Source organism: Pleurodeles waltl, chromosome 11 (genome assembly GCF_031143425.1).
Source record: "Pleurodeles waltl isolate 20211129_DDA chromosome 11, aPleWal1.hap1.20221129, whole genome shotgun sequence".
NCBI classification, from domain to species: domain Eukaryota; kingdom Metazoa; phylum Chordata; class Amphibia; order Caudata; family Salamandridae; genus Pleurodeles; species Pleurodeles waltl.
This window is the reverse complement of record NC_090450.1, coordinates 986,192,228-986,209,039: the sequence shown is the minus strand read 5'-3', so window position 1 is coordinate 986,209,039 and position 16,812 is coordinate 986,192,228. Positions and strand designations below refer to the sequence as shown.

General features: G+C 48.8%; 1 protein-coding gene across 1 annotated transcript in view; it reads right to left on the bottom strand.

The window, feature by feature from the left end:
- Window positions 1–16,812, bottom strand: part of TXNRD2 (thioredoxin reductase 2) — a 355,985-nt gene that overhangs the window by 45,634 nt on the left and 293,539 nt on the right. Inside the window, exon 14 of the mRNA XM_069215297.1 lies at window positions 15,062–15,154. Within this exon, the coding sequence (XP_069071398.1) occupies window positions 15,062–15,154 (93 nt within the window). The remainder of the gene's footprint in view (window positions 1–15,061; window positions 15,155–16,812) is intronic.

Below are 16,812 nucleotides of genomic sequence, written 5' to 3'. Positions count from 1 at the left end.
TTCCTTGCAAAGTGCCCACACCGTGGGGCTGGTGATGGTAGACGTGACCGCTCCTCCCACACCGTGGTGCTGGTAGACGTGACAGCTTCAGCCAGAGCACTAGTGCTCACACCGTGCTGATTGTGCTACTGGTAAGGGTAGACTTGACCACTCTTTCCAGAGCCCTGGTACTGGATTCTGTCACCCACTGTTATGTCTTGTGTTAGAAATGGGGTTGGCAGTTAGTTTACACCCCGTCCAAGTAGGGACCCTCACTCTAGTCAGGGTCAGGGAGATACACAGTTCACATAACTCCTGCTCACCCCCTTGGTAGCTTGGCACAAGCAGTCAGGCTTATCTCAGAGGTAATGTGTAAAGTATTTGCAGAAATACAAACAGTAACAGTAAAAACACCACAAAAGGACTCCACACCAGTTTAGAAAAATAGCCAATAGTTATCTAAATCAAACAAGACCAAAATGACAAAAATCCAACATACACGAGCAAAGATATGAATTTTATGTAAGGACCAGAGGAGAGGATTATGCTCTCTTCCTTCTTTTATTTTACTTGCAGCAGATTCAACAACAACAAAAAAGTATCTTTCCATTCAAACCCATGGGAAAGAACTACAAAGAATACAGCCAATCATAGTCCATCCATCTTCAGATAACCGCGCGTTCCTCCGACGTCTTCCTCTTCCTGCTTGCCACCAGATAAGTACCCTTCCATTCGCTAATTACAATCTTTGAGGGTGTTTAACCTTGTCCTTTTACCGAAGCAGGTTTTGTTGTGCTAGTTGTCGCTTGGCACACCTCAGAGCCCCTTCGCAGCAATCGTCAGTTTCGGGTTACTGCTCGAGTATGGTACGGCCACTAGAGGGCACCGGTCACGCGCTTGCATGCGACCTTGACAGATCGCTGGAGTCTGTCGCCTGAGTTAGCTGGCCTAGGTGCCTCGTTCGGTCACCTGAGCCGCCTGGAAGCCTGAGGCCCATCTCTTTAGGGGTCTGTATTAGAACCAAACCACAAGTGTTGGATTGTTGGGGACAGCCGACGCTTGCCGAGCGCATCGGCACATGTAAATGGGCTGAGTGCGCATTGTTAATGAAAGGGGCTGTCCCGAGGGCCCCAGCACAGGTGAGAAGAAGAAGAAGAGTTTCTTTGGTTTTTTTTCAGTAACCCCCAGAAATCGGGGACGTGGGCCACAGATACATAGTACATTGCGCCCAGCACAGCCAAAACACCTCTGGCTTGCCCAGTCCTAAAAGAATAGCCATTGTGCTGCATAAATTGCCCCCTCTTGGCCTGCAAGCCTAATTCTCCACAGGCAACCGTGTCTCCGGCATCTGAATTTGCCTGTAGGAACTGCAGCAGAGTACTGCTCTGCCTATATACATACACCCTTTTGTTCGCCCCCAAGAGAAGTCATGGCAGAATATTCGGAGGAGGAATCCTTGCAGGTCCTCCCCCACTGACAACGAGTTTTGCAAGGTGGTGGATGCCTCTATCCACCAGACCGTCGCAGCAGCGATTGAACCTTTAGAGCGCCACCTTCTAGCACTTGCAGCAGGATGCGCCTTTCCCCTTCCCGGGCTGTGCTATCCTCAAAAGTGCACACAAAAGCGAAAAAGCGATACAGGCCTCAATATAGAGGCTTTTGACTGCCTAAAGAAGGCCTTATTGACTACTCCACAGACAGGGGACGCCCCTGCTGCCTCCGAGGAGGCCCCACTGTCCCCTGACCTGAATGAAGATGATCTTGAAGGGGACTCCTCTGACGAAGCTGGCCCCTCACACCCATGGCGTTCCTCACTGATCCCAGGAGACCAGCGCAAGGAAACCATGGATATAATGGAACCAGAGTACCTAATTCATCCGCACTCTGTGGAATGGATCCCAACTGAGAAGGTGGCAAAACAGGTGGCCAGCTGACTTAGGAAGTCCATAGGCAATGATGTCCGCGTCTACCTGAAGCCAGCATGTCCACATCCCTGCCTCCCCGGGAAGGTGGCCCTTACACCAGAACTAAACCCACGTATGGCCACCTTCCTCCAGAAGTATATTTGCGATCCCAAGAAAGGGATCCATAGGTCCTGGCGGTCTTGCCAGGAAAAATCTCCCGGACATCAGTGGGCCCTTGACCAAGAACCTCGTGCTCGCGGAGGAGGCAAAATCCTCTGGCAACTCAGTGTCGCCTAATGTCCTCTCTGGATGGGCACAGCAGGTGGTGATTTTCTTGAGGAACGCTAATTGTGCCCTATCAGCAGAGCGACACCGCTCTTTCTTGTTGAAAGTAGACCCCAAGCTGGGAGACCTGGCAACCACAGAGGTGCTCTTCAGGGAGCCTTCCATGAAGGAGCTGAGCAAGTTTGTGGCCATGTTCACGTCGCTCAACAACGCGCAGACCTCGATCAAGAAGATTTTTCACCCTAGGGTTTCCATTGGGGCCGGTTGTGGTAGGGGGTGCTCGACCGGCCGCGAAGGGTTGCAAGAAGCCACAGGAGCAGACCAGGCAAGGGGAGTTCTTTGCCTCACGCAGAGGTTTCCACAGACGGTACCCCAGAAGTTCGTCCAGAGGACACTTCCAAACAGGTAAAGAGTTTCCCATTCTTCCCTACTAAAAGTGGGAGGCAGACTAGGACGGTTTGCGTGGGCAGTCCTCACGTCTGATGCGTGGGTCTTACAAACGGTCAGTGGGTTCTGCACAGACTTCTACAGGACCCCACCCCAGCCTGTTCGCCCAAGAATGCTGACCTTTTAAAAACAGCAGTCTTTACTGATAGACAGGGAAGTCGAATATCTCCTCCAGAAGGAGGCCATTATCCCGACACAGCTCCACCCTAACAGGTTTCTAAGCAATATCTTTCTTGTGGACAAGAGGGATGGTGGCTAGAGACCAGTCATCAATCTAAGAGAATTCTAGGGTGGCTCATATATAACCACTTCAAGATGGAGGGGATACACCTTTTGAGCGGCCTGCTGCATCCCAACGACTGGATGGTTCGCTTGGACCTTCAGGACGCGTACTTGGAGGGTCCAATTTTTCCCCCACTCTGCAGGTTTCTTCAGTTCCTGTGGAGAGACCAGGTGTTCGAATTCACCTCTCTGCCATTCAGGCTGTCGTCAGCCCCCGGGTGTTTCACCAAACTCCTTAAACCCGTGGAGGAGTACCTTCAGGCTCTAGGTCTCCAACTCATAATCTACTTGGACGACATTATGCTGATGGAGCAATGCCCGATCCATTTGGTGGATCAGCTTCAGGCGACGATTCACTTGTTGGAGCAATTAGGCTTCATTGTCAACGAACAGAAGTCCCTTCTGACTCCCTCCAGGCAGACAACCTTTTTGGGGTTTGTAGTGGACTCAGATAAAAAACACCTGGAGTCTTCCCTCCTAAAAAAAATTGGCAAGATTTGTGACGAGCTGCAGCAGACGCTGTCCGGACCTTCCACCTCTCTCAGATAGGTGGCAAGCATGATGGGACTCCTTTCCTTATTGGTTCTGACGACCTTTCTGAGCCCTCTCCATTGTAGGGCCCTTCAATGCCTCAAATGCAAAAAGAACAAGTGATGGATGGAATGCTGAACAATGTCAAACATTCACCGGAAGCACCGAGATCTGGGCCTAATTCCATCATTTATTTTGCTACCCATGCCATTCCAGTTTGGACCCAGCCATATGTAAATCAGTCTTGAACCTGTTCCCCACGGCCCGAACTGCCAGGCCAGGTCTTCTCTGAACTTGAAACAAGCATCCTGGGACCAGATTCGGGGTATCACCCCTCCTCAGCCAGGTTAGCTTGAATCCAGTGGCATGGGGAGCACGGGACCAACGTCAGGGCATACCCTTCCCACTTAGGGCGACAAATGCAAAATGAACAAGTGATGGACGGAATGGTGAACAATGTCAAACATTCACCCCCAGTACAGAGATCTGGGCCTAAATCCATTGTTTTTTGCTACCCATACCATTCCAGTTTGGACCCGGCCATATGCACATCAGTCCTGACCATGTTCCCCATGGGAACAGGCCAGCCCGAACTGCCATGCCAGGTCTTCCCTGGACTGGAAACAAGCATCCTGGAACCGGTTTCGGGGAATCACCCCTCCTCAGCCAGGCTAGCTTGAATCCGGTAGTCTGGGTAGCACGGGACCCACTTCTGGGCATACCCTTCCCACTTAGGGCGACAAATGCAAAAAGAACAAATGATGGACGGAATGTTGAACAATGTCAAACATTCACCCCCAGTACAGAGATCTGGGCCTAAATCCATTGTTATTTTGCAACCCATGCCATTCCAGTTTGGACCCAGCCATATGCAAATCAGGCTTGACCCTGTTCCCCATAAGAACAGTCCAGCCCGAACTGGCAGGACAGGTCTTCCCTGGACAGGAAACAAGCATCCTGGGATCGGTTTTGGGGTATCGCCCCTCAGCCAGGCTAGATTAAATCCAGTTGCATGGGGAGCACGGGACCCATGTCTGAGCATACCCTTCCCACTTAGGGCGACAAATGCAAAAAGAACATGGACGGAATGCCGAACAATGTAAAACATTCAGCGCCTCAAGGCCTCCCATTAACCCAAGGGCCTCCAATACTCAGAGCAGATCCTTCTCTCAGACGAAGTCCGGGACGAGATGCAATGGTGGCTAGCACACATGGAAGCCTGGAATGGGCGTGCCATATTTGGTTCAGACCCAGATATTGTGACAGAGTCTGATCCCAGCAAATCCAGCGGGGCGCCCGTTGTGGGTACTCGTCTACAGGTGGAAAATGGTTTGCAGAGGAACGACAATTCCATTTCAATCGTCTGGAGCTGATGGCAGGATACTTCGCAATAAAATGCAGGATGAGGGACATGGTGCAGTGCCACGTGCCGTTGAAGATGGACAATATATCAGCAGTCTGGTATATCAACCATCTGGGGGGTATCAGATCCAAAGCCCTGGCAAATCTAGCCAAGGATCTTTGGGAGTATTGCCTCACAAACAGCATATTGCTCACAGCGGAATACCTTCTGGGAAAATCCAACATGGTAGCGGATCGATACTCCAGGGTATGGTCGGATTCCAGCCTATGGCAGTTGAAACCGCAGGTGTTCAGGGTGCTGGAAGCCCAGTGGGGTCCGTTCTCGTAGACCTCTTTGCTTTGAGGTTGGATCATCAGGTTCCCAGATTTTTCAGTAGGAAACCGGATCCACTCACAGCAGCAACAGATGCTTTCCTGCATGACTGGGCAAATGAGCAGGGGTATTCTTTCTCCCCATTATCAATGATCATGAGGCTATCCGCTCAAATAAGGCGACAGGGCACAAGACTAGTGCTGATCACTCCCTGCTGGAGGTCGCAAGTCTGGTTTCTGGTTCTTCTGGAACTTTCTTGGAATTCTCCAATCCCTCTAACGCATACGCCAGATCTCCTCAAGGATCCCCTGGGCAACCCTCCTCCCCTGATACCCCAGGGTCGGATGCCTCTCGTGGCCTGGTGGATTTCAGGCAACGCTGGAGAGTCTCAGGCCTTTTGGAGGACGCTGAGAGAATGCTCTCTGCGTCTTGGGCGGACAGTACCAATAAACGGTACAAGTCCACAGGGACACAGTGGGTGAGTTGGTGTATTCAAAACCACCAGGATCCCCTGGGGTGCGATGCTGTCCCTATCATAAAATTCCTGGCATCCCTGGTGGCAAAAGGACTAGTACACAGGACTGTAGACTCGTATTGATCAGTAATTTCGGCGGGCATGTTCCGATCCGGGGCTCTCAAGTAGGAGAGCACCCTCTAGTGTGCAGAGTGATGCGAGGGATTCGCCTGGTTCTTCCCCCTGGCCTGCAGTACTCCATCCAGATTTTCCTTTCAAGGGCCCATGGACTGTACGTGGCACCACTGGGCAGGGTAGGGGTCTCAGCAAGAGAGCCCAGGTGCTGGCAGATTAAGTCTTTGATGTCCCTGAGACTTCAAAACAGGGGGCAAGCTCAGTCCAAGTCCTTGGAGAAACTTCACAAGCAGGTTTTTTAGAAAAGCAAAGTTCAGTTCTTACCCTCCTCAAGCAGAACCAGCAGCAGCAGGCCGGCACAGCAAATTAACAGGCAGAGTGGCAGGTCCTCCTCCAGCATCACGCTCTTCTCCTTGGCAGAAGTTCCTCTTGATCCAGAAGTAATCTAAAGTTGTGGGGTCAGCAGTCCAATACTTATACTCATTTCTGCCTTAGAAGTAGGCAAATTAAATTTCAAAGGAAAGTCTTTGCAGTGCACAAGACCCTGCCTCTTCCTTGCCCTGTCCCAGACACACAACAGGGGCCGGAGTCAGTATTGTGTGAGGGCAGGCACAGCCCTTTCAAGTGCAGGTGTCAGCTCCCACTCTAGCCCAGGAAGACTCACCAGGATATGCAGGACACACCTCCACTCCCTTCGTGTCACTGTCTAGAGTGAACTCACAAACAGCCCAACTGTTCAGTCTGACCCAGACTTGTATTCAGCAGCCAAGCAGAGGCACAGAATGGCAAGGCAAGAAAATGCCCAGTTTCTAAAAGTGACATTTTCAAACAGACAATCTAAAAAACAACTTCACTAAAAAATTTATTTTTAAATTGTGAGCTCAGAGACCCCAAACTCCGAATCTCTATCTGCTCCCAAGGGTAAACTGCACTTAAAAGATATTTAAAGGCAATACCCCTGTTATCCTATGGGAGAGATAGGCCTTGCAATAGTGAAACACGAATTTGGCAGTATTTCACTATCAGAACATGTAAAACACAACAGTACATGTCCTACCTTTTAAATACACTACACCCTGCTCATGGGGTTACCTAGGGCCTACGTTACGGGTGACTTACATGTACAAGAAGGTTTGGACCTAGCAGGTGGGTACACTTGCCAAGTCGAACTGATAGTTTAAAACTGCATGCACAGACACTGGAGTGGCAGGTCTGAGACATGTTTACAGGGCTACTTATGTGGGTGGCACAACCAGTGCTGCAAGCCCACTAGTAGCATTTGATTTACAGGCCCTGGGCACACACAGTGCACTTTCCTAGGGACTTGTTAGTAAATCAAATATGCCAATCATGGATAAACCAATCACCACTACAATTTAGACAGAGAGCATATGCACTTTAGCACTGTTTAGCAGCGGCAAAGAGCCCAGAGTCCTAAAGCCAACAAAAACAGGTCAGAAAAAAATAGGAGGAAGGAGGCAAAAAGTTTGGAGATGACCCTGCAGAAAGGGCCAGGTGCAACATCTTGGTTTTTGATCTCTGTACAGATGTGCTTGAAGCACCAATATTTACAAAGTCACTAAAACTCTACATTGATATAATGAATCTGCTGCAGAGATCTGTTAAAATGTACTTTTTGTTTAAAGCTCAGAGTACATATCTTCGCCTCTTTGCGCTTCCGCAGAAAGGCGAAAAATACCAGTGTTGTCAAAAAAACAGCTGCAGGTGCTTATAGGTGGACAGAGGACCACTGAAGGGCGAGCACCTCCTTTGTTTCCAGTATTTAGATGCTGGCTCTCGGACATAAAAGGCCATAACTCAGTTCCATGGACCAGGGGTGGCCTGCTGACAACTGTGTCCAGTTGGACCTCTGGTACTTATAAGTGATGCTTAGAATATCTTCTAATGTGCCAAGCCAAGGAGGCTTGGCACATTAGAAGATATTCTCAGAAATGCAAGGATTAGGTAACAGTTAACTTTGGGGAAAGCTCATACAGGGTCATTTTCACATTTTCTTTAACATTGTGCAAAAACTCCTTGGTGCAAATTACACTATGGCACATGCATGGTTGCAAAATCACTAACATCACATAAATGAGGAATACACGTGGAAGCAACATTGGTGTCTGTTACTCCTGCATGTTCACGGTTTTGTTCTCGTTGTTACCACCTACTCATAGTTGGAGGTAATGAAGATAGAAAAACCCAAGTTAAGCGCCTATGGCTCGGTCGCCCGCCTCTCTTCTCTTCTCTCCACAGCCGTCGCGTGGTCTCCCACTTTCTCTGAGAACCCAACCCAGCCCAACCATCCTCCCTGAGCAGCTGAACACAGCACGTGTTAAGGTGATTTGGTAGTCAGGCATACTTCTCTCTTTCGTCAGGGTGGCGCTAGGATTCCCTCTTGGATCGCAGTGCGCTTTAGAAACCCAGACTCATTCATTATAAGTCAGATCGGCGCGCGTCTGTGTGGATTCTGCAGCCAGATCGAACCCAGCATGTTGACTCAGTCTTCCATCCTTCTAAGAATGATAACATGATGACCAAGTCTCAAGGGCAATGGCTGCTCTGCTAGAAGCACAGATCTCTAGCGCCTTCCGAGTGCGGTGTGGTAAAAACCTAGGACGATCCTGAGCGCTCACACAAAGCGCCTAGACTGCAGAAGGACCAGTAGGGGGGGGGCGTTTATTTACATCACACGCTGAACAGGCCTAGGTGCAAAAAAACAGATGCTACCGCAGTGACAAGAGACTAAACGAGCATCTCGGCTGAAGGCCGCTGATTTAAACCTACAAAGGTGGCTACTTCCCCATGAGACGGGGGGGTTGTTTCCAGAGTCTGGGTCACAGCACAGAGAGCCTCTGGTGACCCCACGATCTACAATTAATTTGGGGACCCGTTAAGGGCACAAGGTTAGCCTAAGTAGAGCACTGTACCCTCGCCCCCTCAGGTCCAGAGGACTGAGTCCCCCATCCCTCGCGCCCCAGGGTCACGTAGGCATCCATCACTCCATGCCACGGCTCTCTCCACGTCCAGGGTTCACGGCAGCGCCGGTGCGCGGCTGTCAGTCACTCCTGAAGAGTGGGCAGGAGGGCATCGGCGGCTGTCACTTACTCCTGCAGGTGGCGCCGACATACCCCTGGAAGAAATGCGCCATCCTGCGCCTCAAAGGAAGGCATGCGGCGCCGGCGCCCTGGGCGAGCAGGAAGCCCGTCAGTGTCAAGTCTAGTGCCTCGAGGAGGACATCAATGCGCGCAGGCCCTTGATGCTGGGGACACCGCCGACAGCGAGGACGGCTTCCTTCCACCAAATGCGTCTTCAATCTGGGTTTACAGCAGAACAAAGTCTAGTTTTACCCGCAGAATTTTAATAGCTGTTCAAACAAACCCTGAACATGGCATTTTTTAACTGCCTGGGAGTGGAAAAGTTACCTCTTGGTGACCGCGTTATTTTCGGTTCTTCTTTCCTGTCAATCAGCGGATCCTGGAAAGTGTCGCCCCCAAGTGGAAATACAGGGGGCAGCTCCTAAAACTATTAGAAATAAAACAGCCTCGCGCTGGGCTCGCGCATGCGCGTCCCTGCATGCAGGCGACCCCTGTGGCGAAAAGTGTCATAAGATGTGAACCTGGACATCTTTTCATCTGGTTGGACATTAGTAAATGCTCAGCCCCCCAGAGGGAACAACAACTTGAATTAAACGGAGCTGCCAGCCCCAGGAGCCAGTTTTCAATGTTCCCTGGATGCGAGGTGTTTAGGTAGGGGACCCTAGTACAGGCGTTTTAAGGCAGAGGCAAAGTGAGCTCTGGTCCAAGGCCCCCACTTTTCAACGCCCCCCCCTCCTTAGGCTTTTGTGACAATACTAGACTGCACAGAGGTTTTAAATAACCAGTTTGTTTACTAAGTTTTCTGTTTTTTAGCCAGCCCAGGCTGACCACCCTCTCCAGTCCCTGCCTGAGAGATGGGAAGAGTTAATCAAAAATACCTAAGAGATTCTGGTTAGCTCCAGCAAGCGTTTAACATCTTAAAGTATACAGGTCCGGCCCAGTTGCACCAGCCTGTGCTTTGTGCAGCGTGTCCTACGCTCACTGTGCAGTGGAGACTGATAGTGTGTGTTCCCTCTGTCAGTGCATCCTTCTTTTGGAGCGAGTGCCAGACAGGTGCGATCGTGGCCTAGTACCACCGGCCTGTCAATGCCAGCCCTACGTACGGAAGCCGATAGTAAACAAAAGCACCGTCGGTGCTGAGCCACAAACTGTGCCACACATTGTGGGTAGAAGGCTTGGTCCGGCTGAAGACCGCTCTCACCGAGGTAGGGACCAAGGGCACGCCAGCAGTGTGGTCCACGTCACCATCCACGCGGAGCCACAGCTGGATAGAGCGATCAGAGCATCGTGCTAACTGACTCCCAGTCGCTGCTCCTCGCACAAAGGCAACTGGAGTGCATTAAACAACAAGCATTTGCAATGCAACGGGTCTCGCATTTCTCCGAGGTAGAGCTATTAGCAGTTGCAAACTCCCAACCGGACTTTTCTTGCCACATTGAATGGAAAAAAGAGCGCGGTCGCGCTGCTACAGTTCACTCGTAGTGAAACCTATCGGCAAAAGTGCAATTATCTACGTAACCGGCAAAAGTGCAATTAACTATGTAACAGGGTCGATGTCATGCAAAGCGCTCGACTTCTGCCAAGCGAGATCGCCATTCGAACAAAAGATAAAAAGTAGTCCACAAACCTGACGGGAAACAGCGAGCCTCGCATGCTTTCTGTACTTGGTCGCTGCTCTCGAGGAGGGCTAACCACCGGAAAAGGCATGACGTATGCGTGCCTTCCACTAATGAAAGCAAGCAGATTCTAACAGGAAAGCCCACGAGCCAATGAAAGACACTGATGTGACATGGACGGGGCTCCGAGCCCTTTTTTAACTACTAAAGCGTCTTGCAAGTGAAACGCATGCGCAAGCGCATGCTCGACCCTAAAAATGCACGCTCTCTGTATGTACAGGCCCAAAAGATGAGTCATCAGCCACTGCACCGCATGCAGCTGGCTTGGTCATGTCGCTAGTCTCTCTGCTTCACTAGTGCTGGCCAGCCGGAGAGAACCGGTTTGTTGCAGGGTAGTGCCCAGAGGGCAGCTGGCCAAGGAGGGGGGTTGTCAATGATCCCCTCAGCTGATGTCGCGACTGAGCTGGAGAATAATAAATTCAGAGTTGTTGCAAGCAAGGGGCCCCCAAATTAGGTTTGGCCCAGGAACCCGCAAAATCCTTAAGATGTCCCTGGTTCTGAGTAAAACAGGTTCCCTAGCGCCAGAGCCAATGGACAAAAGGCTTGTCCGCCAAGTAGTGACATTCGGAACTGGGGGGAGGACAGCTGAATATAGTTATGGTATTGAGGCGCACAAGAATGTACCCGTGGGGCCTGATTCACAAAGGTAAACTTACATGTTTGTGGAAGTTCATGCTTTTTTAGTATTTGCAAAACTGCATTTTAATAGGGATTTTACGTGAGTGGTGACTTCGCAGTTGGGGTGGAGAACTCTGCACCTAACAAGATATACATGAAGGAGGAACTAGATTGTGTATAACTGTCCTATCTTTTTATGTGCAGAGAAAGGCCTGTCCTTTATGTGCAGAGAAAGGACTGTCCTTTATGTGCAGAGAAAGGCCTGTCCTTTATGTGCAGAGAAAGGCCTGTCCTTTATGTGCAGAGAAAGGCCTGCACTTTATGTGCCGAGAAAGGCCTGCACTTTATGTGCAGAGAAAGGCCTGCACTTTATGTGCAGAGAAAGGCCTGTCCAATCTCTTTATGGGCAGAGAAAGGCCTGTCCTATCTTTTTATGTGCAGAGAAAGGCCTGCCCTTTATGTGCAGAGAAAGGCCTTTCCTATCTTTTTATGTGGGGAGTTCTTCACCCCAACCCGGTAGTCTACACACCAGTAAGTTTACTATCAAAATGCAGTTTTGTGAATACTGAAAAAGCGCAAATCTACACAAATGTGTACGTTTACCCTTGTGAATCAGGCCCATGGTGTCAGTTTCTCCCTCAACCTCATGTGATAAAGGACTGCAGAGCAACAGAGTTCTTCAAAGTGATCTGATACGTCACTCAAGGTCAATATAAAAGTCACAACAGGCGTCGGCTACACAGCCATATTTATAGACACCTTAGCTAGATGCAGATCTGCAATCTGTGCATGACGCAGTTTATTTAGTAAACCAAGAAAAGGCCAATTAAATGGTCTTGGCATCAGAAGGCCCTGCCAGCTGATAAAGGAATTTGGAACCAGAAGGGGAAGATGGGTCGGAATAAAATTAACAATCTTCCTAGTAAGATATGGTCTAGAACCATCATCTGGGATTTCATGGTAGGCCAATTATCCTGGTTAGGAGTCCCCCGGGGTAGGAAGTTCATCCAGGGTGCTAGGCCGGATCAAGGCGCTTGGAGATTCTGGTTCCCATTGGTAACCCTCAGCTGTGTGTTTCTGTAATTATTCGCACTCTAGATTGCCAGGAGGCACCAATAACCAAAGATCGCCATCCACTGGAGGAGGATCTGGATCGCAGCCTAGAAGTCAAACTGAAAATTAAGGCCCGCGGGATTAAGAAATGTTAGGGTTGGTAAGGCTCCGATTCATAAAATCAGAGCCTTTTCCACCACAAAATGTCCATTCACCAAAGAGACATAGTGATTCGGTAAGTTTACAGAATCTTACCGAATCGCATTGGGGTTGGGAATAAGTAATGATTTGGTACTTGGGCATCCCTTCCAGATACTGAATCTTTAAAATATTTGAAAATGTTTTGTGACCGAAATCCGGTCGCAAAACATCAATATTTTACTACCTCCTTAAAGGAGGTGCTACGCCGTTCGCAAACGAGAAGGGGTCCCTTTGGGACCCCTTCTCATTTGAAAATGTTCACAAAAATCTCTTTTATGAGCAGGCAGTGGTCAATGAGACCACTGCCTGCTCATAAAAACGGTTTGGGTAATTCTTTTTTTTTTTTTTTTTAACGTATCCCATTTTCCTTTGAGGAAAACAAGCTGCATGTAAAAACAAGCGTTTGCTCGAGTTAGAGCTATTAGCTTGTAAATTCCTAACTGGACTCTCCTTGCCACACAAATTGAAAATGAAGAGTAGAACGGTTGACAGAAGCAAGTCAATTTAAAGTGCCACGGCCGCCATGAGCGCAAGAGTTATTGGCTTCCTGCGTGAATGTCTAGAAAGGATTGCAGCTGGGATGAAAGGCAAACGGAAACCAGAGGCGGGGGCCACCACACGCTGTAACAGGAGGAAGAGTGACAGTGTGATGGCCAACAAAAATGTTCACTTAGTGAAATCGCCTGGGAGGGAACTCAACAAAGGATGGACAATTCACAAAATGCACCAATAAAAATTAAGACAAGCACAACAAAGAATGAATAGCAAAAGTGGGCGTGGTTAAAAGCCCACAAAGAGATTACAACAGGCTAGAGTGCTTGCGCGCTCAACCCTAAAAAAGATTGCTTTATTAAAAAGCAATCACAGAGATGGGGGTCTGCTGATCCCAGCAGACCACCATGCCTCTGACTGTAGCAGTCGTACTGAGCCACAAAGTACCAACTACCTCATGCATATTAATGAGGTAGGTCGAATTGCGACCCACTACGATTATGTATTTTGAAAACCGAACTATCAGTACATAGGTCAGTTTGCAAAATACAACTGCATTCGGTAAAAGTCGTTATGCTTTTACCAAATCCATTTCTGTATATTCCTGTTAAGGAATCGCAAATTGTGAATCGTTAAATTCTGCTAATGATATTTGTGACGCTACTCCTGGTCACACTACTTCCTGGAAACCACTAGAATCACTGGTAGTTTGAAACTACGTTGGAACGCCTAAAATTACTACACCAGTAAATCAACAACTACCATTCAACTGAGCAAGACTCCCAATTCACCCGTCAGACTAAAGGTGACAAGGTACAGTATACCTTTTTACACAGTGTTTTGAAAAGCTAACTCTTTGTTTACGTAACTCAATGTGTAGGTTACTCCATGAAAATGCACAGTGTACTCAATGAGCGTCAACTCGTTGAGTGCACCCAATACTCCATAGCCGCGTACAACAGCCTGTAGGGTTTCGATCTCCACCAGGGTCAGGCTGAAGAAGATACTCAGACAGTCTGAGAGACTACTCACGGTGTTGACCAGGCCCAAGACTTGGGGGTACAGCTCCAGCAAACTCTAATCCTGCACCAGGACTGGCCAAGTCCTCATTCGGTCTTAGGAAGTCTTGGAAGGGTCCACCGTGTGCTGAACTTCTAGGCGGCTGTCTGGGCGCCTCATTAGCTTTAAGAACCTCGATTCCCCACGCCGTCAGTTCACTATGTCAGCCTGCCAGCTTTCCACCCCCTCAGTGTGGTTTTGCTTTCTGTGCTTTGGAACCGACTGCCCCTCTCATTCCTTGCTGCCTTTCATTTTACTCCAGTACTGCTAAAGGCGTCAGACTGCAGAACTTACCTTGGAGCATCCAAACAACCACTGTCAACATGAGCTCCTGGGAAGAGAACCGAGTACCTGGGGGTCTCCGTGTGGGGCTGTACATAGTTTAGTGGCGTGTTGCCCTAACCATTGCGGAGGAGAAAATGCATCCTGTTAGTTTATTTCACACATGATGTCAGGAGTTTGTCCTATATGTCATGTTCTGGTGTAACCTGTGCCAGGCGCTGTTTGCTCTTTCAGGTGTCTCCTGACTCATTTAATCTCAGTCAGTCCATAGCTCTGTTGGAACAGTACTGCTAGTAAGGTACCACTGCCTGATACACACAATACCTGGGTCAGAAACAATGCAGAACACCCTCATCTCTGGTGGCCCTGTGCTCTCTGTCCCTTTCTCTATGACTGAGGGCGCCTTGAGACCCTCGCAGGGGGTTTGCTGCGCTTTATAAATCCTGATTGATTGATTGATTCTGCCTGTGGGTAATGGGCTCCAAACTACCCATGAGGGTAGTCTGGAGGAGGCTTTTGTTTGTCCCACACACCATAAAAGTGCCGATGTATACTTCATGAGCCTTCACTCTCCTGTGGTAGGAAAAATAATCTAATAATATCATATTGATTTTATATAGAGCCTAAAACTCCAATGCTGAGGCTTCTAAGTGCTGCAAATAATAGCTGTTACTATTAATAATTAATGGTACTCAATTCACTGACCTTAAGAGGATATAAGGCCGATTCAGCCATGCCCAGATTCCAAATAATGATCAGCAGACCACTGCGTACATCAGCGGTGAGCGTTTAACTCATCCTGCAGCTCTATCTTGTTCTACTGTTGTCAAACATCTCTTACCTTTGCGTAAGGGACCCAACACCACGTCAACAGGACATAGCCTTACCTCAATGTTGTCCTCCCCGTGGTGCTCAATGGCTTCCTCTTCTGACAGCCCCACACATCCATACTCCAGAGGGGTGAAGACAGTGGTAGGCACCTGCACAGCCCCAGCAGATATATGAAAGCAAGCATTAGTCTTGGCCAACAGAAGTACTCTATATTAAGGTACAGTGTAGTATCTCAGCACATTAAAAGTGGTTTACGGGCAAACACAAGGCGTTAAGTGGGGCGGGTCCTGCCAGGTCTCAGATCCAGCATTAATGAAAACCAAACTATGAAACAGGGACTTACCGGGCCTCATATTTGTGTCCTCAAGTCTGCAGACATAAACCTGATCCATTTGTAAACCGAGGCTGTAGACTGAGGTAATCCATGTCCATGATGCAGGCACGTTTCACATTTAATTCAATGTATTTTCTTCCCTACGAGCATTTCCTTTCCCTGATGTTGCATTTCTGTAGTTGTATATACAACATACAACCCTTGAATGTTTCATACTGTGAACTGAGTCACTGCTACATGTCTGGGTGAGTTCAGGCAGTAGGTGGGTGTGTTTGACCTGGCACGACTGAGAGCTCCAGAGTTGGGCCTGAAGGCAAAGTGAGTTTTGCACAGTGCTAGTCAGTGTGTTATAACATGTCCACACTCAGTGCCCATACAAACCTTGGTCTCTCTACATAGAGAACAGTGCAATGGTCTTAATATGTGCCATTTGTAATGAACATTTTATGCAAAAGTCTATGAGGCGGTACACAGCTGTTCAGAGCACCAAACCAATACGACATGCTGTGATTCCAGGCGAGGGGGGGCGGAGGTGTGCATGGGGAGGAGAAGAAGTAAGTGTAGAAGGACAGAATGATGAGACAGTGATGAAGAGGAAGGAGATCATATCTGCGATAGGCAGAAGGAGGACTTCAGAAAGATGTGGGAAAAGAAAGTGACTAATGGAGCGAGAGACAAAAGAAAACTTTTGTGAAGGGGAGAACAGGAGTGACAGAGTTCCCAGACACCACAGTGATGTTTAACATGGTCTCATCCTTCCAGAATTGAAACATCTTCACTCTAATCCCAATAAAATATCAGTGAACTCACTTATCTAAAATTGCATCGGCAAAGCCAGTAGGTCTGGCTTGTTCTAGGTGTTTGTTCATTGCTTTGAGAAAAGTCTGGATGCAACAAGAGGAAGCTCACAGGGGGGCGCAGGCAAATACCGGTCAGGTGGGACTCAGCGTGAAGCTCAGGAGTTCAGTACACATGGCTTAAACCACACCCTAATTACATAGGCCACGCCTCTTGGAAAGACTCCTAGTTACGCTTCAGTTGCCACGCCCCTTTTAGAGATCACCTAATTATTTTATTATACCACTTAAAGCACCAGCAACAGTACTGTGTGTGTGCATCACTAAATGACCAATCACAGCCCACACCAGCCTTAAAGTACCTCGGACTCATTGATGGTAGGCAGCAGCTGCTATACAGCTAAGGTGTCCAACACTGGTCCACGAAAAGATAGGTCCAGGACAGATTTTCGGGATAACCGATACAGACGTGCAAGGATAGGACTTTGTTGCATAAAACATGCGCAAGCATGCATAAGTCACAGCACGCAAGCTCAGGGCTTTAAGTGGGGTTAAAAAACTGGGGGAGGAGGTTTAATCTCTCAAAGGGGCGTGGCCGGTGTAATTAAGGGCGTGGTCTGTGTGCAGCCGACTGGTATTTTGCTGCTTCTTTCTGTCATTGCAGCCAGATATATAA